The sequence below is a fragment of the Protopterus annectens genome, chromosome 12.part0 (assembly GCF_019279795.1).
Source record: "Protopterus annectens isolate FY-2018-M chromosome 12.part0, PAN1.0, whole genome shotgun sequence".
NCBI classification, from domain to species: domain Eukaryota; kingdom Metazoa; phylum Chordata; order Ceratodontiformes; family Protopteridae; genus Protopterus; species Protopterus annectens.
This window is the reverse complement of record NC_056746.1, coordinates 641819315-641846983: the sequence shown is the minus strand read 5'-3', so window position 1 is coordinate 641846983 and position 27669 is coordinate 641819315. Positions and strand designations below refer to the sequence as shown.

The 27669-nt window shown below is 43.2% G+C and overlaps 1 protein-coding gene across 5 annotated transcripts in view; it reads right to left on the bottom strand.

The window, feature by feature from the left end:
• Positions 1-27669, bottom strand: part of ZFAND2A (zinc finger AN1-type containing 2A) — a 573689-nt gene that overhangs the window by 231763 nt on the left and 314257 nt on the right. For 4 of the 5 annotated variants that reach the window (XM_044089765.1, XM_044089767.1, XM_044089766.1 and 1 more), the window contains exons 4-5: positions 21444-21575; positions 19362-19513 (exon numbers count right to left, since the gene is read on the bottom strand). In XM_044089765.1, coding sequence (XP_043945700.1) covers positions 19362-19513; positions 21444-21575 — 284 coding nt within the window. Of the gene's footprint in view, positions 1-19357; positions 19514-21443; positions 21576-27669 lie in introns of those variants that run through there. The other variant, XM_044089768.1, reaches the window with a different exon arrangement.

Sequence of the window (27669 nt, the reverse complement as noted above, 5' to 3'; positions counted from 1 at the left end):
CTTGCCCAGCATGGGAAGAAGTTGCTGTAGGGTCAGCATTTTGAATTTTGGAACAATGATGAATGTGTTTAGAGTGGACAGGTCGAGAATAGGCCTCCAATTTTTCTCTTTTCTTGGTACCAGGAAGAGTCTGGAGTAAAATCCCTTTCCTTGTTCCATAGATGGTACCCTTTCCACAGCTCTCATCTTTGCTAATTGAGCTATTTGTTTTAGAGCTTCTGTCTTTTGATTTGGTGGTAGTTTTGGCATTCCTCTTTTTCCTGGTAAAGTATGGAAATGAAACCTGTAGCCTTGGTCTATAGTTTGCAAAATCCACTTGTCTCTTCTGATGTAGTGCCAGTTTTTTGAAAATAAGGCTAACTTTCCGCCTAAGGGTGCTGCTATTTGTTCCCTGGTAGGCGGTGCCAGAGCCAAGTCAATGCGATTGTCCTGTTGCAGTGGTAGTAGTTGTGTCTGTGCCTCGCTGGTTGTTGCCTTGCCACTGGCGTCCCCTGTAGGCACCTCCTCTGGATTGGTTTCTGCCTCTTGAACGCCTATTCCTGCCTCTCTGTGTTTTAGAGGAGTCTGGAAAGGACCAATTTTTGGAAGGCCAGTTCCTGCTAAACCTTGGAGGCTGAACCTGTAGGAAATCTTTCACTGTTTGTACAGATTTTGCCTTTTCTTCCATTTTCTTCAGTACCTGCTGAGCAGGAGAACCAAATAAACTGACCTTATCCATAGGAGCATCTAATAGTTTTGCTTTAACATGATCCGGCAAGACCTGTTCTTTCAACCATGCATGCCTTCTTATAACTGTGCCAGTCATGGCTGATCTAAAGGAAGCCTCCAGTGCATCATAGCCACATTTTAAAGAATGGTTACTAACCTGCTGAATGTTATGCACCATTTCTAGAACATATTTCTTATCTAAAGAATCATCAGAGGATAGTTTCTTAGTTAACTGATCAAGCATAAACTCCTGGTATTGGATCATATGAAACTGACAGTTCAATGCCCTAGCTGAGAGAGTAGCAGAGGTGTAGACTTTTTTACCCCATCTCTCTAAGGACCTGGATTCCCTTTCAGAGGGGAGAGGATTTTTAACTGAGGTCGAAGCTACTGCCTTAGGCCCCTGGGAGATAGTCTCGGGATCTGCAAAAGGAGCCTTGTATAAATGGTGATGTGTGTCCGGGACCCTGTAGAACCTATCGGGCTTAGCAGGGGCTGGAGGCAAAGTATCAGGAGCAGTGCAAGCATCATTAAATGCATCATCTACAACAGGAAGAACTGGAGGTATAGCTAAAGGCCTATGTTGTGGTAAATGCAAAAAAGTCCTAAGCCTTTTCCTTGAATCTGAGAAATCTTGCCCCTGCCATTGAAATTGCTCTCTCATGGCATGTAAGGTTTCCCCAAAGGAAAATTCCTCTGGTGGAGAGGCAGAAGGAATCGATTCCTCAGCATCGGAGTCTTCATAAGGAGAAAAAGAAGCCTCTGGATGGTCTGTATTGTCTGAATCATCAGAAGAATCATCTGAGGACACTGGCTCAGGGGGCTCTGCTCTAGGTCTCTTTTCTGGAGGAGGTTGAGAGGCCCTGTCTGGATGAGGTTGGGATCCCCTTATTAAAGAGATGAGATCCTCTGCCAGAGTAAGCATTTGGGAACTGGAACTGGGCCTGTGAGAGGGGGGCTTAACAGACACAGACTTAGAAGTTTTGGCTGCTTTAGCCCTGGCAAAGGCCTTTATGGACATGGCTGCAGGCGGCCTAGCAGCACCACATGCAGGGGTTGAAACATCCAAAGGGATGGTGTCCGATAATTCTTGTGAAACCACAGTAGCAGGTTGAATTTCAGAGGCCGATTCAACCAGGTTAGAAGGGGCCTCGGTAGTAGTCATGGATTCGGCTGAAAATAGAACCGTTTGCTCGATTTCGGCCGAAACCGAGACGCTCGCGGTTTGCTTAACAGCGGTTTCGGCCGAAACCGCGGACCGCGAGTGTCGGTCCTTTTCTTTGCGTTTCTTAACAACTTGTGAAGTCGGAGGATCAGACGGCATTATGTACGCAAAATCTGAGCCGAAAAACTGTTCAGCAAACTCCGACCGACGTCTAAGCGTCCGTCGGTTGAAAAGCACAGACTAAACAAGCTGCTACGTCGTGGTCTGGGCCTAAACAAGGTAAGCAGTAAGAGTGGAAATCTTTATGAGGTATTTGTTTCCCACAAGTTAAACAGTTATTCACTTTTTCTGACATCGGCTGAGGCAAGAAAGAGTCCCCAGCGGGTACTTAGCTTTTAGAAGTCTTGAGTAGTATTCGGTAGTAGTAATCTCTGGATCTGACCGACCGGCACTTGCGAACAGCTTCTGCTTGAGCCAGCGGCAAGAAAGACTGGGGAAAATGGCGTCGGCTGATGCCTTTATACCCGAAGAACTGCAGCTATGACGTCGGGTGAAGTGCGACACCAGCCGAGGCCAGACCCAGACTTTGGAATCCGGCCGACCGAAGGGCTGCCTGACGACAGGACAACCCATTTGTAAGGACTGCAGATGCATCCTTGAAGGACATCTATATTTAAAGATGGTGTAAAACTCAGTATGCTTCTCCCTTTCTGATCACAATTTTCATGGAAAAGACATTCTTGTGCAATCAAGGTGAACACATTATACATTAGGGGAGGTCAGGGTTGTATTTTTTAGCTAATGAAGATGTTTCTCTGTTCATGAGCAGTTCTCTGCAGAATATTAAGCAGTGGGGATGAAGATGCAGCACTTCCAAATTACAATCTGTGATTATCACCTAGAAGATAGCGGACTGTCTTCTGCAGACTAGAAGGAAACAGAAGTTTCGTGGGACTACTGTGCATGAGGGACTGTAGGGGGATAAGAACACTGTAGTGCAAAAGCAGCTGCGTCAGTCAGTGGTGGCGAATTGAGAGGAGACAAAGGACATGGCATTTAGCTCAGTCAGTCCATGCCCCTTCCTTACACTATAGTCACACAAGAATTGTGCATTTAGTAACCGAAAAGGTGAAATCACTAAGAAGACAAACGGAGGAAATCTTTCTAAGGGCTGCTGGGCTCAGTCTTCTCTGGCGCTGAGTAAGGCACGGGTAATATAAGCAAATCTTACAATGTAGCTATTGTGCCTCTGGCTTGAAAGCAGTCAATTCAGAATGTCTGGGCATCACTTTGCTTTACTAGGAAATAGAGAATCCCACAAGATTAATTGGGGAATGCTGCTCAAGATTGGAAATTCTGGTTTTCCGATTCAGCTTACTACCACCATGACCCTATTAAGAATGACTGGCTTTGAAACTGAAAGAATTAAACAAAAATTATTTTCATGATTCTTACTAACAATCTGATGAGGATGCTTCCAGGACCTTTCAAAAATATTTGAGCTATGAAAGGCTGAAGATTTTGTAAACTGGAGACATTTGCTTTTTTCTGCTATGTTTGATGGGGGGAGGGTGACAGAAGATGAGCAGAATTAAGTGGCAGCAATTGCCCAGTGACATATAAATGACAGATTCAAATTTCCTGCAAAGCAGGACAAACTGGCTCATGGTTATTTGACATGAACAAGTCAAGATGCTGCTTTGCAAATAAGGAGCTTGGTTTTCTTTCGTCGGCTTAGAAAGGCAACAAAATACATAGGAAGTCAGCCAGACTTCAAGTAGCAGCCACCAATTTTAAACTTCTCAAATGCTCTAGTTAAAGTGATATACCCCTCTGGGCATGGAACAGAGACTTCCTATTAAAATGTCGGCACTCAAAAAGCTGAGAACAAAAAAGACTGACGACAGAGAAAAGCAAATGTGGGGAAAAAAATCACTCTTCTCCTTCAAACTTTTTTTGCAGGGGGGCAAGCCCCACCCTGCACTCTCCCCACGTGGGGGAGCTAGCCCCATACCACTGAAAGTACAGTTTTGTACCTACCATAAATGTAGATGTTTGAGTGAATACACTGCTGCAGTAATCACACTTGGGTTATCCTGCAGTCAGGCGGTCCCGCAGTCGGCCAGAGTTCCAAAGTCTTGGTCCGGCGTCGGTTGTCGTCGCTTCTTCCCTGACATCAGAGCGCCAAGAGTATATAAGATGCAGCCGACACCATTTTCTTCAGTTTTTCTTGCCCCAGATGTCAGGTGCCCCCAAAAGGTAGGCAAAGTAAATTGCTATTAAAACATACATCAGAAAGCAAACAAATAATTATCTAATGTCACCAGCAAATATTCCCCATAGGCAACAAGGGAGGAATACCATGGAAAAATAGCAAGAAATAAGAGGGGATGGAGGGAGGGTAAAATGGACTGCAGCAGTGTAATCACTCGAACATCTACATTTATGGTAGGTACAAAACTGTACTATGTTCATCGTGATACACTGCTGCAGTCATCACACTTGGGTAGAATCCCAAAGCAGAAGTGGGGTGGTTAGTACTATACAGCATTAAGGTTGGCTATCAGGCCCTGCAGAACTGCAGTGGCAAAGCCAGCTCAAAGGGGTAGATGGTAATGCTTAGTGAAAGTATGCACAGAACTCCCAAGTTGCTGCTTCCAAAATGTCTTTGGTGGGAACCCCTCTGAGGAAGGAAGTGGCAGTTGCCCTGGTGGAATGGGACTTAATGTTACTAGGTGCAGTTTTCCCATGATGAGTATAGCAGAAATTTATGGTGGCCTATCCATTTGGAGATGGTCTGCTTTGAAATGGCTTTTCCCGGTTTTCCTGCAGCATAGGAGACAAACAATTTCTCAGTCTTTCTGAAAGCTTTAGTTCTGTCCAGATAGTAGCGTAACTGTCTGTGGATGTCCAAAGAATGTAGTAGTCTCTCCCCTTTCTTCTGTGGATTTGGATAAAAGGTTGGCAAATGAATAGTTTGGTTCAGAGCCACACTTGATACCACCTTTGGCATAAAAGAAGGGTTTGTTCTCAAAGATACCCTCTGTCTTGGTGGAATATGACAAAGGGTTCCACTGCCATTAGGGCCTGTAATTCTGAAATTCTGCATGCTGAGGTTATTGCCAAGAGCAGAGCCATTTTCCAAGAAAGATATTTTAAGTCTGCTGCGTTAGCTGGTTCAAAAGGAGGTAAAGTTAATTTTTCCAAAACAAAGTTGAGATCTCAAGCTGGAGTTGGTGCTCTACGGGGCGGTCTTAAATTCTTAGCCCCTCTGAGGAACTGTTTTACCAAAGGGTGTGAAAAAATAGGAGAATCCGTGTTGTAATTAGCAGAGATGGCTGAAGCATGGATCTTGATGGATGAAAAAGATAGGCCCTTGTCCAGCATCTCAGTTAAATATTGGAGTATCTGAGCAATATTTGTGACAAGAGGATCAAGGTTGTGACAGCCTGGTTCCAGGCACAGAATCTCTTCCATTTATTAGAGTATGCTTTCCTGGTGCTGGGCCTCCTGGACTCCAGAATGACATCCATAACAGCTTTGGAGAGAGGCATTGTTTGTTTGACTAGAGAATTTTCCATGCAGCTAGGTTTAAAGTCTTGAGCTGGCTGTGTAGTATCTGATTGTTTTGCAGAGTCAGAAGTTGAGAGATTTGAGGCAGTATATCCATGGTGGTCCTTGGGCCAAGTTCCTTAAGATTGGGTACCAGTGCTGGTGTGGCCAGTCTGGAGCAATTAGGATCATCTTTGGCCTTTCTTGTCTGGCTTTTATGAGAACCTTTAAAAGGAGAGGCAGTGGTGGGAAAGCGTATACATTTAGGTTTTTCCAGCTGAAAGAGAGGGCATCCACCTTCCATGCTTGCGGATGGCAAGTCCTCGTGCAGAATTTCTGAAGCTGGCAATTCTTTGGAGATGCGAACAGGTCTATGTCCGGGTTCCACCATTTCTGTGCTATTACCTTGAACAGTTGTGGATTCAGTTGCCACTCGTGTGGATCCATGATGTTTCTGCTCAAGTCTGCCAGTGTATTTTTCTCTCCTGGCAGGAAATGTGCTTGCAGATTAACCTAATAGGCTATGGCCGTGTTCCACAAAATCATGGCTTGTCTGCATAGGGGGTATGAATGAGTTCCCCCTTGCTTGTTTATGTACCACATAACTGTGGTATTGTCTGTCCTCAGTAATAGTTGTCCTGGATGAAGGAGGTCCTTGAAAGCTAGGAGTACATTTTGTACAGCTAGCATCTCTTTTTGATTGATGTGAAGATGCCTTCGTTCTGTGTTTCACTTGCCTTGAATACATTTTCCTCTCATGCGTGCTCCCCAGGCGTAATCTGAAGCATCTGTTGTCAGTGTTTGCCTGGCTGTGGGCAAAGTGAAAGGCTGTTCCTTGTTGAGGTGACAAGCTTGAGCCCATCGAAACTCCTGTTGGAGGGAAGGAATGAGAGGTATTACTGTTTCCCAACTGTGAGAGTGTTGTGACCAGACACTCTAGGTACCACTGTAGTTTCCTCATATGCAGTTTTGCATATGGAATTAGTAGAATGCAAGCTGCCATGTAACCCAAGGCCTGCAGAATTTTTCTTGCAGGGAGTTGGGTTGTTGTTGCCATTAGTTGGAAGTAGAGAGTCAGTTGTCTTTGTTTGTCTGGCGTGAGATAAGCCATCTGGGCCGTTGTATTTAAGCTGGCACCCAGGAATATTATCTGTTGTGAGGGTACTAGGTTTGATTTATTTTCGTTTACTGTGTACCCTAGGCAAACTAGCAGCCTTTTTACAAACGCCAGATGCTTTAGAAGAGTGTCTTTGCTCTCTGCTTGAATCAGGCAGTCGTCCAAGTATGGGTAAATTTGAATTCCTTTTTGTCTGCAAAATGCAATTACTGGTGCCAGGCATTTTGTGAAGACCTTGGGCGTAGTAGATAAGCCAAAGGGCAGTGCAGAGAACTGGTAGTGCATTGAACCTGCTAAGCATCTGAGGTATCTTCTGCAGTTTTGTCTGATAGAGACATGCAGGTATGCCTCCTTGAGGTCCAATGTTATGAGCAAAGCTTTCTTGCCCAGCATGGGAAGAAGCTGCTGTAGTGTCAACATTTTGAATTTTGGGACATCCAAGTAAGTGTTTAGAGTTGAAAGATCCAGAATGGGTCTCCAGGCTTTGTCCTTTCTGGGTACCAGAAAGAGTCTTGCGTAAAATCCTTGTCCTTGCTCCTGTATTGGTACCTCTTGAATAGCTCTCATGTCCATGAGAGTCGTAATTTGCTTCTGAGCCTCTGCCCATTGATTTGGTGGCAAATTTGGCATTCCTTTTAACCTTGGCAGAGTGTGGAAGTGGAATCTGTAACCTTGAGACACAATATCGAGGACCCATTTGTCTTTGGTGATAACCTGCCAGTTGTGAGAAAAAAAAAAGAATCAGTTTCCCCCCCAAGGGTGCTGCCAAGAGAGATGGTTGGGCAGCTGTAGTGGGAAGTCATTGGGTCTGCTTTTTATAAGGTTGGGGGTCTGCCTTCCCCTTCTTTCTGGGCTGAAGTGCCCCATTGTCGAGATCTGCAAGTACCTTGTGGTTGACCTCTGCCTCTTGGAGGCCTGTCTGCAACTGGAAAGGACCAATTTCTGCTGAAACGAGGAGGCTGTACAGTTAGGAAATCCTTCACTGTTTGCATAAATTTTGCTTTATCCCCTATTTTCTTTAAAACCTCTTCAGCCTTGGCTCCAAATAAAACATCCTGCTGCAAGGGCGCATCCAATAACTTTGCTTTAACATGTTCTGGTAAAGTCTGCTCTGTCAGCCAAGCATGTCTTCTAATGACCAAGCCTGTAACTGCTGCTCTACAGGAGGCCTCTACGGAATCAAAACCACATTGCAAGGTGTGTTTTCCCACGTGTTCATCTGCATGCAATAAATCCTGCATTTCCTTAAAGTTTGGAGGTTCTGAATCTGGAAGCATTTTTTGTTTTAAATGAGACAACAAATACTGCTGATATTTAAGAATGTGAAACTGGCAATTTAATGCTCTCATTGCTAAGGTTGCAGAAGTGTATACTTTCTTTCCCCATCTGTCTAATGCCCTGGAATCTGTCAGAGGGGACTGGATGTTTTTGCTGTAGGAGCCTTTACGCCTTTTGGGCCCTGAGAAATGATTTCAGGGTCAGCAACAGGGCTTTTATAAAGAAATTTGTGGGAGTCAGGGACTCTGTAATATCTGTCAGGTTTAACTGGAGCTGGAGGTAAAGAATCAGGATTTAGGCTAGATTCTAAATACACATCATCCACAATATCTAACACTGGTGGAATAGCTAGGGGTCTGTGTTGAGGTAACAACAGGAATTCTCTGAGCCTTTTTTGGAGTCTGAATAATCCTGACCCTCCCAATGAAAATGTTCCCTCATGGTATGTAAGGTTTCCCCAAAAGAATAGTCCTCTGGAGGAGAGGCTGAAGGAATGGATTCCACAGCATCTGAATCCTCATAAGGGGGGAGGGGGTATCCTGGGTCTGAGGAAGAGTCAGAGGAGAGGACACCTGATCGGATGAATCATCATCTGCATCCTGCCTAGGCCTTTTAGCAGGAGGGATGGGACCCCTTGATCAGAGTAATTAAGTATTTGGCCATTTTGAGCATCTGTTTCTTAGGCATGGAGGCCTGAGTTGGAGGATGCAGCTGTTTCTTGGATTTAGGCTTAGCAGGTTTGAAAATTAGCTGAGAGGGTCTGAATACACCCTCTGAAGCTGCAGGCTGTTCAGGTACTCCGGAGGCCTCAGAAGGCAGACACTCGGTAGGTCTGACATCGGGTGCATCCGAAGGCCCAGCCATCTCCACGTGGGAGTCGGCAGGGGTCTGAAAAAGTTCCAAGCCAGTGGTCGTCAGGGGCTGCGAAGGCACCTCACTGAAAACCGGAGAACCGGCGAATGGCCTAGTGGAAGCCTCATCGTCAGTTTTAGGCCTGGGATGTCTGTCCTTCTCTTTGCGTTTTTTTGAGTATTCCGGTCTGTTGATCCGACGCCATGGTATAATTGAATTTTCTACGAAAATAATGTCGGACAAATTCCGACCGACGTTTAATAGTACATTTGTTACACCTAGCACAAAATCGACCACCAGTGACGTCGTGGTCAGGGCCTAGACATGGGATACAATAGGAATGGAAATCCTTATGAGGTATTTGTTTCCCACAAGAAATACAATTATTAACTTTTACTGACATCGGTCTGAGGCAAGAAAAAGTTTCCCCAACGGGGTACTTAGCTTTGTAGAAGACTTTGGTTCTGGATTCGGAATGAAAATCTCAGGAGTCGTCTGACCGGCACTTGCAAACTGCTTTTGCGTCGGGCACCGCGCGGCAAGAAAGACTGAAGAAAATGGAGTCGGCTGCATCTTATATACCCCTGGAGCTCTGACGTCAGGGAAGAAGCGACGACAACCGACGCCGGACCAAGACTTTGGAACTTGGGCCGACTGCGGGGATAACCCAAGTGTGATGACTGCAGCAGTGTATCACGATGAATATCTTAAATACACCAACTACGAGACAGCCATACCTTGAAGAAAATGGGAGTTATTCCAAGAAATGGCATCTCAGACTTGGTATATGCAAGTCTGATCTTTTTGTGTATCACGATGAACATCTTATATATACCAACTACGAGACAGCCATACCTTGAAAAAAATGGGAGATATTCCAAGAAATGGCATCTCAGACTTGGTATATGCAAGTCTGATCTTTTTCCCTTCAGTTTGCATATTTTGGGACTTGCTCTAGCAGGTCCCGACATTTCAAATTGTTACGTGAATTGTAAAGTATAGTTGTGTACAGTTACCATAAATGTAGATATCCAAGTGTATTCACTGTTGCAGTCATCACATTTGGGTTATCTGCCTGCAGGTAGCCCTCAGTCAGCCTGAATACCAGAGTCTTGGGATTTCTGCATCGGATGCTGTCGCTTCTTCCATGATGTCAGGTCGTCAGGGGTATAAAAACATGCAGCTGACGCCATTACAATCAGTTTTTCTTGCCCCAGATGTCAGGTGCCTCCAAAAATAGGAAGCAATTACATGGTATGGAACACCCCCAGCAAAAAGCAAATACACATGATATAAGGTATGCCAAACAAAAAAAAGATAGGCAGACGTAAAGAGAAGTCAGGGAGCTGGAGGGAGGGTAACCAGGACTGCAACAGTGAATACACTCTAACATCTACATTTAAGGTAATTGTACACAACTGTACTATGTTCTTCGAGTTTCACTGTTGCAGTCATCACATTTAGGCAGATTCTCAAAACTGAGGAAGGGTGGAGGCAGTTAGGAAGCATTAGGGCTGGCAATCAGGCCCTGTAAGACTGCTGTGGCAAATCCAGCTCTGGATTTAGAAAAGATAGGCAAGTGGTAATGCTTGGTGAAAGTGTGTACAGAGCTCCAGGTTGCAGCTTCCAGGATGTTCCTGGTAGGGACTCCCCTGAGGAATTCTGTAGAGGTTGATGTAGCCCTAGTGGAATGTGGGGTAGGTTTCTCATGGTGTTTGTAGCAGAAATGGATGCAGTGTGATATCCATTTAGAAATGGTTTGCTTTGAAATGGCCTTGCCCTCTGCCCCTACAGCAAAGCTGACTAGCAGCTGGTCAGATTTTCTGAAAGGCTTAGTCCTGTCCAGATAGACCAAAGAAACAAACTCCTAGTACGATAACTGGAAATACTGAAGAACTGGAACACAACACAAGCAGTACAAGCTGTTGAAATGTCTTTTAATTCTGGTACCTCGGCCTTCGCCTTCTCATGGAATACATTTTTCTAAACCAACACCCCTTTTATAATACATCTTATATCATTTGCATAAATAATTGATTCAACAAGACTCATTAAATCACAAATTAAGCACATTTCACTATGAAGTTTCCACTTTAAAATTGCTGACTTCACCTTACAATCACATACTTCTTGTTGTATACAAAATGCGGTGCATCAAATATATATATATAAACTTTGAGTTTCCCTCCATGAATCAAAAATCTTTTACATTACCAAACATTGATTTAATTATGCTTGATGCACCCCATCTCCTGTGTCTAAATACACCTTTACTTGAATGCATATAATAGAATGTGAATGTGACTGAAATACAAAAATTTTTTATACAAAATGTTTTTTACATTTCAATATTGAAACCATTCAGAAAGAGAGTTTTATAATTTAAAATAAATCTGGAGTCGAGGTACCAGAATTAAAAGACATTTCAACAGCTTGTACTGCTTGTGTTGTGTTCCAGTTCTTCAGTATTCCCTGTCCAGATAGAACCTGAGCTGTCTGTGCACGTCCAGGGAGTGCAGGATCCTTTCTCCTTTATTCTGAGGATTAGGGAAAAAAGTTGGCAAATGAATGGATTGGTTTAAAGCCACACTCGATATCACCTTGGGCATAAATGATGGGTTAGCCCTGAGGGACACCCTGTCCGCATGGAAGATAATGAAGGGTTCCACGGCCATAAGGGCCTGCAATTCAGACACTCTTCTTGCTGAAGTGATGGCTAGAAGTAAAGCTGTTTTCCAGGAGAGGAACTGTAACTCTGCTGTGAAGGCAGGTTCAAAGTGTGGAAGCGTGAGCTTTTCCAATACAAAGTTAAGGTCCCAGGGCAAGAGTGGGAGCTCCCCTGGGGGGGGGGGCTTAAATTTTTGGCTCCTCTCAGGAACTGTTTGACCGGAGGATGAGAGGAAAAGGGGGTGGCTCAGTGTTATAATCAGCTGAGATGGCAGAGGCATGAATCTTAATGGAATAGGATAGGCCTTTGTGGAGCACTTCTGTTAGGTAACCCAGTATATGAGGTAAGCTGGGCACAGCTGTGTCCATTCCCTGAGACTGGCTCCAGGAGCAGTATCTTTTCCACTTTTCCAAATAGGATTTTCTAGTACTAGGCCTCCTTGCCTCAAGGAAGACATCCAGCACCTGCTTAGACAGGCTGCTAGGTTCAGGGTCTGGAGCTGAGGGTGCAAAATCTAGCCCTCCTGCTGGGACAGCAGGGAGGGGGTCTGAGGCAGTTGCCGTGGTGGCATTACTGTCACACTGTGCAAAAAAGGACACCAGTGCTGGCGTGGCCAGTCTGGTGCAATCAGGATTGTTCTTGGCTTGTGCAGGGAGGGAAAGGCATAGATTGAGAGGCCTTCCCAGGTAAAGGATAGGGCATCCACTTTCCAAGCTTGCCTTTGGGGAGTTCTGGTGCAATATTTGCTCAATTGATAGTTCTGAGGGGAAGCAAAGAGGTCCACCGCTGGTGGCCCCCATATGTTCCTCAAAAGCTTGAATATTTTGGGTTCCAGTTTACACTCCTGTGGGTCCATGAGAATTATACTTAAGTCGTCTGCCAGTGAATTTAGTTTGCCGTCAGGAATTGAGCTTGCAGGTGCACTTGGTTGCTCAAAGCCATGTTCCACAGAGGGATGGCTAATCTGCAGAGGGGGGGTAGGAATGGGTTCTCCCCTGCTTGTTTATGTACCACATAACTGTGGTGTTGTCTGTCTTTACAAATAGTTGTCCTGGAAGAATAAGGCCTTTGAAAGCTGTCAGAGCATTCTGTACAGCTAACATTTCTTTTTTGATTGATATGCAGGTGCATTTGCTTTGGGCTCCATTTGCCTTGAATGCATTGTCCTGCCATGTGAGCCTTCCACGCATAGTCTGATGCGTCTGTTAGGGTTTGGGTGGCAGGGGGTTAAGTGAAAGTGAGTCCCTTGTGGTAGCAGGCCTCCGCCCACCAAAGGAACTCTGTCCTTAGGCAAGGAATGATAGGAATCATTGTTTCCAGGTCCTGAGAATGCTGACACCACAGACTTTTTAAGTACCATTGAAGTTTCCTCATATGCAGTCTTGCATATGGAATTAGTAGAATGCAAGAGGCCATGAACCCAAGGGTTTGCAGTATTTTTCTTGCAGATAGCTGGGTTTTGGTGGCCAGTAGACTGAAGTAGTTTGTCAAATAAATTTGTTTTTCTGGAGTGAGGAATGCCATCTGGGAAGTTGTGTTCAAGCTTGCTCCCAGGAATACAATCTGTTGGCTGGGTACCAGATGCAATTTCTTTTTGTTGATGGTGTACTCCAGTGAAGTTAGATGCCTCTTTACAAATGTCAGGTGTTGTAGCAATTCCTGACTGTCTGGCTGAATCAGGCAATCATCCAAGCATGGGTAAATTTGAATCATTCTTTGCCTGTAATATGCAATGGCTGAAGCTAGGCATTTTGTGAATACCCTGGGTGTAGTAGATAAGCCAAAGGGAAGTGCTGAAAACTGATAATACATAGAGCCTGCTCTGAAACATTGGTATTTCCTGCAAGATTCCCTTATGGGGATGTGCAAATAAGCTTCTTTTAAGTCTAGGGTTGCTAGCCAGGAGCCCTTGGCTAGCATAGGAAGCAGCTGCTGGACAGTAAGCATTCTGAATTTTAAAACCACCAGAAAGGTGTTGAGAATAGACAGATCCAGGACAGGATGTCAAGAGTTTTCTTTTCTGGGTACCAGAAACAAGTCTGGAATAAAAGCAGTGTCCCTTTTGTTCTGCTGGGACAGGTTGAATAGCCTTGATGTTGAGAAGAGAAAGTACCTGCTTTTGGGCCTCTGCCCACTGGTTTGGGAGGGAGGTCTGGCCATCCGCTTGAGGTTGGAAGTGAGTGGAAGTTGAATCTGTATCCCTGGGAGACAATGTTTAAGACCCATTTGTCCTGGGTAATGCACTCCCAGTTTTTGGCATGCAGGGCAAGTTTTCTTCCTATACGTGCAAGTACTTGGGCAAGGCTTGAAAGAGTTGAGGATAAGTCATTGTGAGATTTTAACAAAGGATGGCAGCTTACTACTCCAGTTTTGGACGTGGGTGCACTCCATTGCTTAGATCTGTGCATACCTTGAGACTGTAGTCTTGGTGGTCTGCTGCCCCTGGATTTGGACTGAAGGTCTGGGAGGGACTAGAAAAGACCAGTTTTTTGAAGGCGAACGCCTACTGAATCTAGGTGGCTGTACTTGTAAGAAATCTTTAACAGTTTGCATAGATTTAGCTTTTTCCTCCATCCTTTTGAGAACTACTTCTGCTTTATTGCCAAACAGACGCTCTTGATTTAAAGGTGCATCTAGTAATTTTGCTTTGACATGGCCTGTCAAAGTTTTGTTCCTTAAGCCAAGCATGCCTTCTAAGAACAGACCCAGTGACAGCAGCCCTGCAAGATGCTTCTAAGGCATCAAAACCACATTGCAAGGTATGTTTAACAAATTAGTTAGCAAAATGCATTAACTCTTATAAATCAGGAATCAACAATTTTCTGTTTAATTAGCTCCAAAACATATCGCTGATAGTTTAACATATGAAACTAGCAATTTAAAGCCCTCATGGCAAGAGTAGCAGAGGTGTATACCTTCTTACCCCCATCTGTCTAAAGCCCTAGAATCTCTGTCCGAAGGGGTAGGATTTTTGGCTGTTGTAGCAATTTGTGGGAGTCAGGTACTCTATAGTACCTGTCAGGTTTTCTGAGAGCTGGAGGCAAAGTATCAGGGGTAAGGCTGGAATCCAAGAAGACATCATCTACAATTGCCAGAACAGGAGGGATAGCTAGAGGCCTGTGCTGAGGCAAGTTTAAAAATTCCCAGAGTCTCTTTTTGGACTGAGAGTAGTCCTGGCTCTCCCAGAGGTAATGCTCTCTAAGGGTATGCAGGGTTTCACCAAAGGAAAAATCTTCTGGTGGGGAAGCAGAGGGAATGGAATCCTCTGCATCAGAATACTCACAGGTAGATAAGGGTATGTTCTGGTAATCAGAAGGGTCAGAGTCATCAGACTCCTGATCAGAAGAATCAGAAGGAAAATCAGTTCTTGGTCTTTTTGAAGGGGAAGGCTGACTTCCCCTAATTAAAGTAATAAGGTCTTCAGCCATTCTAAGCATTTGTCTTTGAGGCATGTGGGCCGGAGAATGTGCTTTGGTCGTCGGTTTCCTAGGTGTAGTGCGAACTTTAGGTCTGAGAATTTGGTACTTTTGGTTTGAAACAAAGTCGGTTTAATATGAAAATTGGAAGGCCTGAATACACCCTTAGAAGCCGGTGCCTGCACAGCTGCTCCAGACCTATCCAAGGTAGAGACAACCACAGGTTCCATAGTCGAAGAAGCATCTCATGACATACCGGACTCCGAATGGGTCTCAGTAGAGGCCTGCAAATCTGTAGAAGCTGCTATCAGGGGCTGTGAAAGCACCACACTGAGTACCGGCGGACTGACAACTAGCTTAATGGCAGCGTCGTCGGCAGTTCTGGACCTATGCAGTCTCTGTCTTTATCCTTATGTTTTTTCGGAAGATCAGTAGTCAGATGGCTTATCAAAGCCATTTTGGAATACGGAAATCGAGAGCAAAAGAATTTAATGACAAAAATAGCCAGACGATGAATAGTTTGGGTGTTGAACAAAGCACAAAACTGACAGCGAGAGACATTGTGGTCTAGGCCTAAACAGGTGACGCAGTAAGAATGAAAATCTCTGTGAGGTATTTGCTTTCCACAGGCAAGACAATTATTAATTTTATCTGACATCGGTTAGAGCAAGAAAAAAGGATCCCCAACAGGGTACTTATCTTTTAGAAGACTTCAGATCTGAAAAAGACTGATGTAATGGTGTCGGCTGGATGTTTTATACCTCTTGACGACCGGACATCATGGAAGAAGCAACAGCATCCAATGCAGAAATCCCAAGACTCCGGTATTCAGGCCGACTGAGGGCTACCTGCAGGTAGATCACCCGAATGTGATGACTGCAACAGTGAAACACGAAGAACATCTGCTTTCTCTGCTGACTATACCGATGTCTAGACATTCTTTGCTTTCTATTCCGTCAGTTATTTGGAAGCCTCTGGTACTCTAAGAAAAGTGTGCATACAAACAAAATTTTAGACAAATACTTATTGCCACTTTTCATATACAATACTTTTGGTAAGTCACAAACTTTATATTACGATCTTGAACTGACCCTAAAATTGGAGTCAAACAGCCTACTTCTCAACCTTGGGAAAGCATGGTTCCTTTTTTTCAGTTTTTTTTTTTTTTTTTTTTTAAGTTGCTCTATCCTAATGTTTCATAGTATAGTACTAGGCTATCTGCCCTGGGGCATTTGTAAGTCTAGCCATAGTGATGTGGCTTTTGCCACCCCATGAAGTGGTACAAAAAATGTACAGAATAAATTTAGAATACTGTGCCTCTGTCTAGTAGTGACACAATGAAGGTCCCCTTATATAATAGACTTAGTTTACTGTGTCCCTGTCTAGCAGTGACACAGATGTGACCCCTGGGGTAAACTTACGATCTCCCATCCACTCATCAAGATTTCTCTTGAAGAGAGTCAGCGAGGGGCTCTGCCTAATATGAACTGGGATCTTGTTCCAAAGCATGGGAAGCCTCTGGGTTATGAATTTATCCCTCCAGCATGTCCTATTCATACTTGTGCCGAGGTTTAAGTCTTTAGCTCTCGTGGTCCTGATGGATTTGGATTTTTTGAGGTGGAGCATGTCCATCAGATCCTGATTGGACATGGCCTTGTACATCAGGCAGAGATCACCTCTGAGCAGGCGGTATGCTACGGAATAGAGCTGAAGTTTCTTTAGTCTGGCAGAATAAGACATATGTTGGAGACCCTTGATCCTCTTGGTGAGGTACTTTTGTGGTCTCTCCAGCTGTTGCAAATGCCGGGTGAGGTACATGCCAAATGGGGCATTGTACTCAATCATGGGTCTGATGAAGGAGGAGTATAGGGGTACAATGACATCCTTGGATCTGGATGTGAATTCCTTCATGATGAGGTGTGCAAGGTAGAATGTTTTTCTAACCACTTTGGCAACGTTGGTGTCAAATGAGAGGTCACTGTCGACTTGGGTCCCTAGGTCTCAGATTACTTTTTCCGTACTCAGTACGTTGCTGTCTATGTGATAATTTGTGGGTACTTTGCTTTTCCCAAAGGGGATGACTATACATTTTTTTGGCATTTAATTTAAGGTTGTGACTCCGGCACCAGTTGTCCGTTTCTGTGAGGCCTTTTTGTAGGATGTATGTGTCCGCTGGTCTATCGACTATGGCGCCTAGTTTGCAGTCATCTGCAAACTTTGTCAGCCACAACCCTCCCATGTTTGCTTTAACATCTGAGAAATAAATGCCGAACAAGAGGGGTCCCAGGACAGATCCCTGTGGGACACCACTTGTGACTGGCTTTGAGTCTGACATTGCTCCAGCGATTTTAACTTTATGGGTTCTGTCCTTTAGCCAGTTTGCAACCCATCTAGTGACATAAGGGTTTACGTTTAAGCTGTTGAGCTTATCTATGATGCCTGAGTAGGGTATTGTGTCGAAGGCCTTAGCCAAGTCCAGGTAGGCTGTATGGACTGCTTTGCCCTCATCAATGGCTCTAGTGACGGTTTTGAAAAGTCAACCAGGTTCAAAAGGCAGGATCTGCCCTTTACAAAGCCGAACTGGGTGGGGTCAAGTGTCTGTAGGTCCCCTATGTCTCTGTTTAGGAGTTCCATAATGATTCTTTCCATAGCTTTGCAGACCAGGCTGGTTAAGCTTATGGGGCGGTAGTTCCCAGGGTCTGTAGAGGTACCCCCTTTGTGGAGTGGGACCACTGTTGCTGTACGCCAGTGTTCAGGTACATATCCTGAAGTAAGGCTAAGGTTAAATAGCATTTTTATGTGTGGGTTTAGCTCCTCTTGGAGTTCACGTAACACGCAACCCGGGATACAGTCAGGTCCCATTGATGCTGTGTTTTTAGCTTTGTTTAGGGCGGTTCTCACTTGGACATCTGAGATGACAGGGAGATTACATTCAGCTGTGATAAGTATTTCTTCTTTTGGGGGTGAGGGAGGGGAGAAATTTGCACTGAGCCTGTCAGCCAGAATGTTGGCAATATCTGTGAGTTCAGTGTATTTTTTGTTGTTGTGAACTAACTCTGAGCATATCTGAGGGTTTCCGCCCAGGTTTCTAACATAGCTGAAGAAGGCTTTGTGGTTACCTTTAGTGTCCCTAGCGATTTTTCTCTCAAAGTTGGCCTTGGATGTTTTTATGAGAGAATGTAGTTTTCTGCTAATGTTGATCAGAGATGTCTTCCCTTCATGGGATTTTGCTCCGACGTGCAGTAGCTTCCTTCTTTTGTTATACAATTTGTTAATGGCTGAGGTCCACCAGACAGGACGCTTGCCATTGGTGGAGAGGAACTTGGATTTATTTGGGATTGCATGATCCATGCATTCTTGGAGATGTCCATAGAAAGCATTTGTGAAGGATTCGGCATTGTGGTATCCACTGGCACAGTGGGCTTAAAAGATACCATCTTGGCACAGTGGGCTTAAATGATACCATCTCAGTCTTAAAAAGAGTGAAGTCTGCTTTTGAGAAGCTTTTCACTGTGGTCTTTTGTACTGGGGATGGAGGTGGGATATGTATATCCAGGGTGATTAGTTTGTGGTCAGATCTCACTAGTGAGGGGTATACTTCTGGTGTGGAGCATTTTGTCCCCATGTTTGTGATGATCAAGTCTAGTATATTATCTCCCCTAGTGGGAGAGGTGACTAGTTGTTCCAGTGCATTTGAATTTATGAATTCCAGGAACCTTTGGGCTAGGGTATTAGGGCTAGAATAATGTACCCAATCTATGTTTGGGTAGTTGAAGTCTCTCAGTATGATGGTATTTAATGTCTTCAGGAAGGCTGAGTGGGGTTCCTGAGATTGGGAGGGTGGTCTTTAACATGCTACCAGTTGTATAGCAGTTTTGCCTATGTTTAGTTGCACCTGTATGGTCTCTGATGCTTCATGTGTTGCTACTAACCTGGAGGTATAGGTGTCCTTGATGAATATGGACACTCCCCCTCCCTTTGTGGTTCGGCCCGGGTTTTGGGGCCGAAAAGCATGATACGAGGTATAGCCTGGTAGCGCTGGGGTGCTCTCAGGAGCCTTAAACCAGGTTTCAGTTACTGCACAGACGTCGATGTTCTCCATGCTGAGGAGTGCATCGAGTGCCTGCATCTTGAGATTTAGACTTCTGGCGATGAGCAGCATTACCCTTAGTTTTTTTCCATACAGAGTCAGAGTCGAGGCCCTACACAAATAAATCGGAGTCCAAACTTTACCAAAAACTACAGGCATAATATAAAATTGTAAACTGTCTGTCATGCATGATATGCACACAAAAGCCATAAAAACTGTTAAAGTGGCTGCCCACTGATAAGAAGAAAACAATAAATGGTCATCAATATAGACTGTAACCACTGCCAACAAGTCCTCATGTAACATAGGAGCTACTTCTCTAATATTAAATTCACTGACTGTAAAATGAACAAGGCTAAATTCACTCCAAAAGATAACTTAGCATCATAGCTGTAATTTGAGGAAGGGTTTGCAGAAATGTACCCTAAATTTAATATCGTGGAGGTAGCAGTACTACATTAAGAAAGTACTTTTTGCTTTGTCACATTTTATTTCCAGCTTCTTTAAATTCTTACCCTGCTTTTGACAGAGGCCGCCCATCTACCTTACAGTCGTGGTCCAAAGGGTGCCGATGTTTTAAACAGAAATTCTGATGGCACTGCTCACACACGACCTTGATCATTTCCTTCTGTTTACAACCATGACGCATACACTTGTTTGTGAAGATCTGTTATGGAACAGAAATACAAAAGGAAAACTAATTAGAACAGGAAGACAGATTTTAATTTGTTGTTTGTCATACAGGAAAATGATGCAGAAAACCCTCCGGGATGTACAAAGAACCAATGGATACAAACTTTTCCACTATCTGCATTCCCAGTATTCAAAATGCAAACATCCTTGGCTTAGCGAGATATGAAAAAAGACTCCAAACATAAAAAGTCTGAAATGCTTCATCTTACAAGAATAATGTGTTTCTAAACTACAATTCTTGTCTACTTAAGAGCTACTTTTGAAATTCATTACTAATTCATTAAAGTAGTTCCCATCTCTGTATGGAACTCTAGTTAATGCTGGAGGGACAGATTCATAACATAGAGGCTTCCCATACTCTGGAACAGAATCCCAGTTCATGTTAGGCAGAGCCCCTCACTGACTCTCTTCAACAGAAATCTCGACGAGTGGATGGGAGATCGTAGGTTTACCCCGGGTGTCATCTATGTGTCACTACTAGACAGAGGCACAGTAAACTAATTCTATTATGTAAGGGGGTCTTCACTGTGCCACTACTAGACAGAAGCACAGTATTCGAAATCTATTCTGTACACCATTGTACCATTACATGGGGTGGCGAAAGCCACATCACTATGGCTAGGCTTATAAATGCCCCAGGGCAGATAGCCTAGTACTAAACTATGAAACTATATGAGTATATTTTGTGTTCTATAAATGGTTTAGATTTACTCTCCCTGGCCAGCATACACAAGGTGAAGAAAGTGTTAGTTTACAAGTGTCACAATGAGCTTGAAATTCAGAAATGAGTATATCATAAGAAAAAGATCTAAGAAAACAGGATCCTTGAAATGGAAGCTACATGAACTTTTGAAGAAAACCTGAAGTCTGCATCAAATGTGAAAAATTGTGGAACTTAGGCCAATACAGAGTCCTCATTTTTTTTTCTGTGCCACTGACTAAAATCTGCAGCTTAGCCTTTTCGGTTAAAAAAAATAAATCAAAATTTTCTGATATGAGAAGTCACATGACATACACCCCATCTCTTGGAAAATATTCCTGATGTGGACTGGCCCTACAACTAAACAGGCTCAGCCATTCTGCTAAGCAACAGAATTTCCACAGATGGATGAGAAGGACTGTTCTGATAAAAGCCCCATTTCTATACTTTAATTGTTACTCTGTTGCTTAGTTTCAATGGGAAGTGATATTAATGGTCCAAGTTCAATTAAAATCAATGTTTGTTTTAATGTCAATGACAGCTGTAGTGAGTTAATGATCACAGTATTTAGGGAAGCCAATCACAATCCCAACTATTTAAGGAGACAACAAAGATACAGGAAAACAGCTTAGATTTCTAGGGAATCTATTAATTTTTTTTCACAGGGCTAAACTGAAGCAAACTACTACATAAGGCATTTGTTGGCTTGCCTGTAACCTGGAAGGAGCCTGGATTAATGTGACAGTCACAAATCTTACTTAAAACACAACATACACTAACAAGATCTGGTTTCCTTTACTAGTATATACCTCAGAGTTTGTTCCAGATGCATCTATTTTATGAAAGTGCAAAGAACTGCAAGATAAACACCAACATAATGTTCTGGTTAGATTCACTAGCAACCAAAATCTTTACTTTACAGAATCAAATATTGCTTAAAGAATTTCTTCTGGATAAATAGTGCCCCCTCTCCAAAGACATCAGAAAATATTTTATATGAAAGCAAGTGGCAGCCAGGGAGAGGGGTATTCCAGATTATGACCATTCTGTATTTCAGTAACATAGCAACTATACACAACAATACACCTAATGCTTATTTTATTTATTTTAACTCTTTGCTTAGGCATACAAAGCAAGTATACTTACTGCAAAGTAAAAAGAATGTTGAACATTTCAGGAATATCACTTATAATTTATTTCATACCTTTCCTTTACGCCGTGCAGGGTCTGATTTGCAATCTCTGTCCAAGTGTTCACCAACTTTCACATCTGGCATTTCTCCTCGCTTCACAGGAACAGGCATGTTACACAATGGGCACACCGGAACTTGTATATCCTTGAGAAACAATACAGTAAAGCTTGGTTAAAACCAGTACAGGTATGTATGTGTAGGTGCATTCCTCTTCCACTAGAATAAAGATGTGTACCATGGGAACTACAGCCATTTTTTCAGTTAGACTTCCTTCCCACCCCCTCAAAAAAGACTGCAATTTCACTTAGTACAGACAGGAAGTGGGAATAATCATCTTGAAACTCCTGTTAAAAGCCATTCACAGCCTAAACTCTCGGGTGGAGAGAGAGAGAGAGCAAATGAGATGGTGAGAAACTGAGACAGAGAAAAATAAAAACCTCCTTCCTCCCCAACCACAAGCATAAAATCTTTAACTTTTGAACGTAGCAGGAATGAAAGTGGTACACAACTGCACCTTAAAATAAAATCTGACACGTTTCTCCATTAAGAACACATGCTATAAATTTTAATCTGCTCCTAAATAAACAAATGTGACACTTCAGCTGAGTAGAAATCATCTTAACACTGTCCTTTAACTGTATCTGCTGTTGAGATGATCCAGACCCAGTTCAGTAGCCTAATATACATTAATTTATTTATTGACATTTGTTGACCAGGAAAGTCCACTTGGTCAGAAACCCATTTTCTCTGGAGGCCCAGGGAGAAAAGCTCCACAAAACGATTTTTAATACAGAGTACTTTAAAGATAAAATAGACAATGAACATAGGCTTTGTAAAGAATACATTGGCTATTAATGCAGTACTTTACAATCTTTATTTGAAGGCTTTTTATTCTTTGTTTCAAGGCAAACAGTTCTTTAAGTACATACCAAATTCAGTGTCTAAAAGATATTGGAAACTCTGTTATATAGATATGGATAGCAAGACACAAGCAGTTAAAATGCTTTTAGTCCCTTTAGTTTTATACACAGGTCTGGGGTGTTTTTATCAACAAGAGGAGAAGTTGTGGTTTTATTTGGGAGCAGAAGACGGCAAGAGTTTAGTGGGATAAGCTAATTCTTCCAATCGAACAAGGCAGTCAGGGATTACCTGATTTAAAAGGGGTATTTCAGAGCTACACAGTTAAGGATCCTATACATAGCACAAGCAAAAACCTGTAATTTAAGGTGGAAAGGGATGATGAAATCAGAAGGAAGCTCAAGAAACAAGTGGGATTTCGGATGTAGATCTTTAAGGAGAACAATAAGCATGCAAAATATTACATTAATAAAGTAGCAGAAAGTATTCTAAGAACTAAGACAACACAGGAGTGGACAAAGGAGATTCTGTTGATAGGGATGACTGCAACTAAGGATACAGACAATAGGAAAGAGGGGTCAGGAATTTATTGAAAAAAAACTGGTGAAAGAACCATGGTATTGGGAGCAAATAATTAGAGAACAGAATGGGAAGAGGCCAAGAATTTACTTAGACTGCAGGACAGAGATGGCCTTCCCTATCAAGGACTGATATCAGAGTATAGGCAAAGAGAAAGAAATGGGGGGGGGGGGGTCATAAGCGAAAGACCAGCACTGGTACAGTTTTTAGAAGAATCTTGAACAGAAGCTGCTGTTATAAAAGCTGCTGTTAAAAAAGGAATAATTAGTAAAGCATAGAAAATATTGCAAGATAACTACAAGAATTGATCAGAGGAGGTTGGAAAGGATTGGGAAGAGAGACTGGATAAGCAATTCACAAAGAAACAATGGGGGGGTATAGGTTTGTCTCCCAAATATGCAACAACATTTAGATGATTTAGGGTCATTGCTTGGAAGTGTTTACACAGATGTTTTTATGCCCAAAGTAGACACCAAAAGATTTTTTCCCTCAGGTAAAACAGCAAATATTGGTGGTATGATGGGGAAGAAAGACACGACTGGGAACATTTTCTGGGAATGTAATGACTTGGATTCCCTGCAGACTGCTCTGTCAGAGACATTGCGTGAGCAAATTGGTGTAATTAAGGAAATTATTTTTTTTGAGCTATGATAAAGAATCAGAATTGCCGAGACATAGTAAGGCCTTGCTGAGTCTAATTATGGTGGCTGCCACAATTACTAGAAAATGGAAATCAAAGTCTAAGCCAACGTTATTGGAAGTAGTGAATGTAGCAACAGAGAAAACGACTGAAATTTGGATCTTTAGAAAAGGGTAGGAGCAAATTACATAGGAAAAAATGGGAACTGTGGAATAATATATGCAGAGGAAGAACAAGGTTTAAAAGAAGGCACGATTTGAATGCGCTATGTAATGTTCGACTGACAATAGGGATAGATAAGTGATGTATAAAGTTTGCAACTATAATTACATCCGTATGGTTTGTTTTCATTTATATAAATGCATGATCATTAAATCACACAAGACAAACATGTTTCTTGTTTAAAAAAATAAATTCAATGCCTAAACTTCAAGGCTACTGTACATAACAGCATTTTAGCTAAATAAAGTCACTGTGCATGTGCCTACTTTTCTTGACCATTACTGGCCACAATGAAGGTGGTTGTTTATCATGTAGTTCTGACCTTTATCTTAGCTTGTCTCCACAATACTAAGTATTAACCAGATATGTACACTTGATATGTAGACATACCAAAACAAGCATGTTTCCTTGAAGATGACTCAAACCATTTTTTCATGTGTGCACAGCTTAAATGTATAAATGCTGTCTTTCATTTCTTTTGTTAACAGGGCAGAAGTGAGCTAATCCACAATTTTTTTGCAAGAGCCGAACCAAAGGCAAACAAAAACCTGACATTAACAGTCTCAAGTAAAACTAGTTCAAACAAGACAGTCGTAAAAGCATCCCATCACAGTTGCTGCAGAGTGAGTGATCACCTAATCATCTTTTTAAATCCATTTTAAGTAAAATCAGAAAAAAAAACCAGTAATTCTTAAGTAGGCACATGAATGCTATATCCAACTACTTCTATAGACTTAGCAGCGATACAACCTATACCACAGCTACACAACTGCATCCCAAACAGTAACTAGCTGCCACACACCATTAAGTAGACAGTACAGTTTTGTACCTACCATAAATGTAGATGTTCGAACTGGATAGCATCTGCAGTCATAACAACTGGGTTGTCCTGTCGTCAGGCAGCCCTTCGGTCGGCCGGATTCCAAAGTCCGGGTCCGGCTTCGGCTGATGTCGCACTTCACCCGACGTCATCTCTGCTGGTCTTCGGGTATAAAGGCACCAGCCGACGCCATTTTCTTCAGTGTTTCTTGCCCCAGATGCCAGTTGCCCTCTTGGAAGGCTAAATTTTGGGTAAAAAGCCAATGTTTCCCAAAGGATAGAAGGCAAACACAAAAATAAGCATGTATGTACATATATACAAACAAATACACCATAAGAGACTCCCCACCAGCTAGCTATTAGGAGGGTAAATACCTAGGAGTACCACAGAGGGAAGGAGGGAGGGTAATCCTGACTGCAGATGCTATCCAGTTCGGACATCTACATTTATGGTAGGTACAAAACTGTACTATGTCCTTCATGGATGCATCTGCAGTCATAACAACTGGGTAGAATACCATAGCCAACTAGGGAGGAGGAAGAATAGATTATGGTGTGGTTAGGATCCCTTGCAGTACAGCAGTGGCAAACCCTGCTCGGGATCTGGAATACAGAGGTAAATTATAATGCTTGGCAAATGTATGCACGGAGGTCCAAGTAGCCGCCTCAATAATGTCCTTGGTTGCCACTCCTCGTAAGAAGGCTGTGGTAGTGGCTGTTGCTCTTGTAGAATGAGGTCGTATGTTCTGTGGAATTGGTTTTCCATGGAAGGAGTAACAGAATCGTATGCAATTTCCTATCCATTTGGAGATTGTCTGTTTGAAAATTGCTTTTCCTTCCCTTCCTGTTGCATAGGCTACAAAAAGCTGGTCAGTTTTCTGTTACTTTTTGTTCTGTCCAGGTAGTAGCGTAGCTGTCTGTGTACATCCAAGGTATGCAGCATTCTTTCCCTCTGTTTTGTGGGTTGGGGAAGAAGGTAGGTAGGTGGATTGCCTGGTTTAGGGACACTCTGGATACCACCTTAGGCATAAATGTAGGATTAGTCCTCATGGACACTCTGTCTTGGTGGAAGATTAGGAAGGGTTGTACTGCCATTAGGGCCTGAAGTTCAGAAACCCTCCTTGCTGAGGTTATTGCCAGTAGGAAAGCAGTTTTCCATGAAAGATGCTGTAGGTCTGCTGTTGCTGCTGGTTCAAAAGGTGAGTGTCAACTTTTCTAGCACAAAGTTCAAATCCCAAGCTGGCAGTGATGGTTTCCTAGGAGGTTTTACATTCTTGATCCCTCTGAGGAACTGCCTGAGTAGAGGATGTGAGAAGACAGGTGGATCAAAGCTGTATTCTGCTGAAATAGCTGATGCATGTATCTTGATGGAGGAATAGGACAGGCCTGTATGTAGAAGCTCTGCCAAGTACTCCTGAATGTTAGCCATATCTATATTACATCCTTCCCTCTTTCAGCACTCCAAACGACAAACCTTTTCCATTTCCTGCATAGTTCCTTCTTGTTGAAGGTCTGCGGGCTTCAAGGATAATGTCTTTAACCCTTTGGGAGAGATCTGGAATAGTTGCTGCTATGTGATGTGCCATGCAGTCAGCTGCAACGTTTTAGGTTTGGATGCATGATGCTGTAGTTGTTCTGAGTTAACATCAAAGGCATCAGGGGTATTGACCACATTTTGTCCCGAGACATGCTCCTCAGCAATGGGTACCAGTGTTGTCTTGGCCAGTTTGGAGCCATCAGGATTATCCTTGGACGTTCCTCCTTGATTTTTAGTAATACCTTGTGTATCAAGGGAAGAGGTGGGAATGCATATGCTGTCAGGCCTTTCCAGCTGAAGGAGAGCGAATCCACTTTCGATGCAAGTGGATGGAATGTCCTTGTGCAGAACTTTTTGAGCTGGTGGTTGAGAGGGGAAGCGAATAGATCTATCTGTGGCATTCCCCATTTCTTTGCGATGGTCTTGAAGATGTCCGGGTGTAGCATCCATTCGTGAGCATCCAAGGTGGTTCTGCTTAACATGTCTGCTAGAGTGTTCTCCTTTCCCGGTACAAACATTGCCTGTAACTGGATGTTGTAGCTGAGTGCCAGGTTCCAAAGGTCCAAAGTCATTCTGCATAGGGGGTATGAATGAGTGCCTCCCTGTTTGTTGATGTACCACATGACTGTGGTGTTGTCTGTCCTTATCATCAAATGGCCTTCTTTGAGGAATGGTCTGAATTTTTGGATTGCCAGTTTCACTGACAGCATTTCTTTTAGGTTGATGTGCAGGTGAAGTTGGTCCTGCGTCCACAATCCTTGCACGCATTTGTCCAGCATGTGAGCCCCCCATCCTAGGTCTGAGGCGTCTGTTGTGATGGTTTGGCTTGCTTGATATTTGTGAAAGGGTAAGCCTGGGTTTGACTGGCATGCTTGAGCCCACCATAGGAACTCCTGTTTTAGGCATGGAATTAGTGGAATTTCTGTTTCTAGGCTGTGCCTGTGTTGGGACCATAAATTCTTTAGGTACCACTGTAGTTTTCTCATATGCAGTCTGGCATGTGGAACCAAGATTATGCATGATGCCATGAAGCCCAAGGCCTGCAGAACTTTTCTTGCTGTTAGCTTGCTGTGGTTTGTTAGTGCCAAGAAGTAAAGAGGGAGATCTTTTGTTTTTCTGCAGTTAGGAATGCCATTTGTTTTACTGTGTCCAATTCAGCCCAAGAATGTCCTTGTTTGGGATGGAATCAGCCTTGATTTTTGCAAATTGACTGTGTATCCCAGTGCTTGTAGCAAGTAAATGACCCTTTGTAAATCTGTTGTCAGCTTGCTTTTGTTGTCCCTTGTAGCAGGCAGTCGTCCAGGTATGGATAAATTTGGATTCCCTGTAGTCTGCAGTGGGCGATTACTGATGCCAGGCATTTTGTGAATACTCTGGGCGCAGTAGATAAGCCAAAGGGCAATGCTGAGAACTGATAGTGCTCTGATCCTGCAAGAAATCTGAGGTATCTTCTGCAAATTGGTCGAATGGGGACGTGCAGGTATGCCTCCTTGAGATCTAGAGTTACCAGCCAACACTCCTTGCCCAGCATGGGAAGAAGTTGCTGTAGGGTCAGCATCTTGAATTTTGGGACAATGATGTAT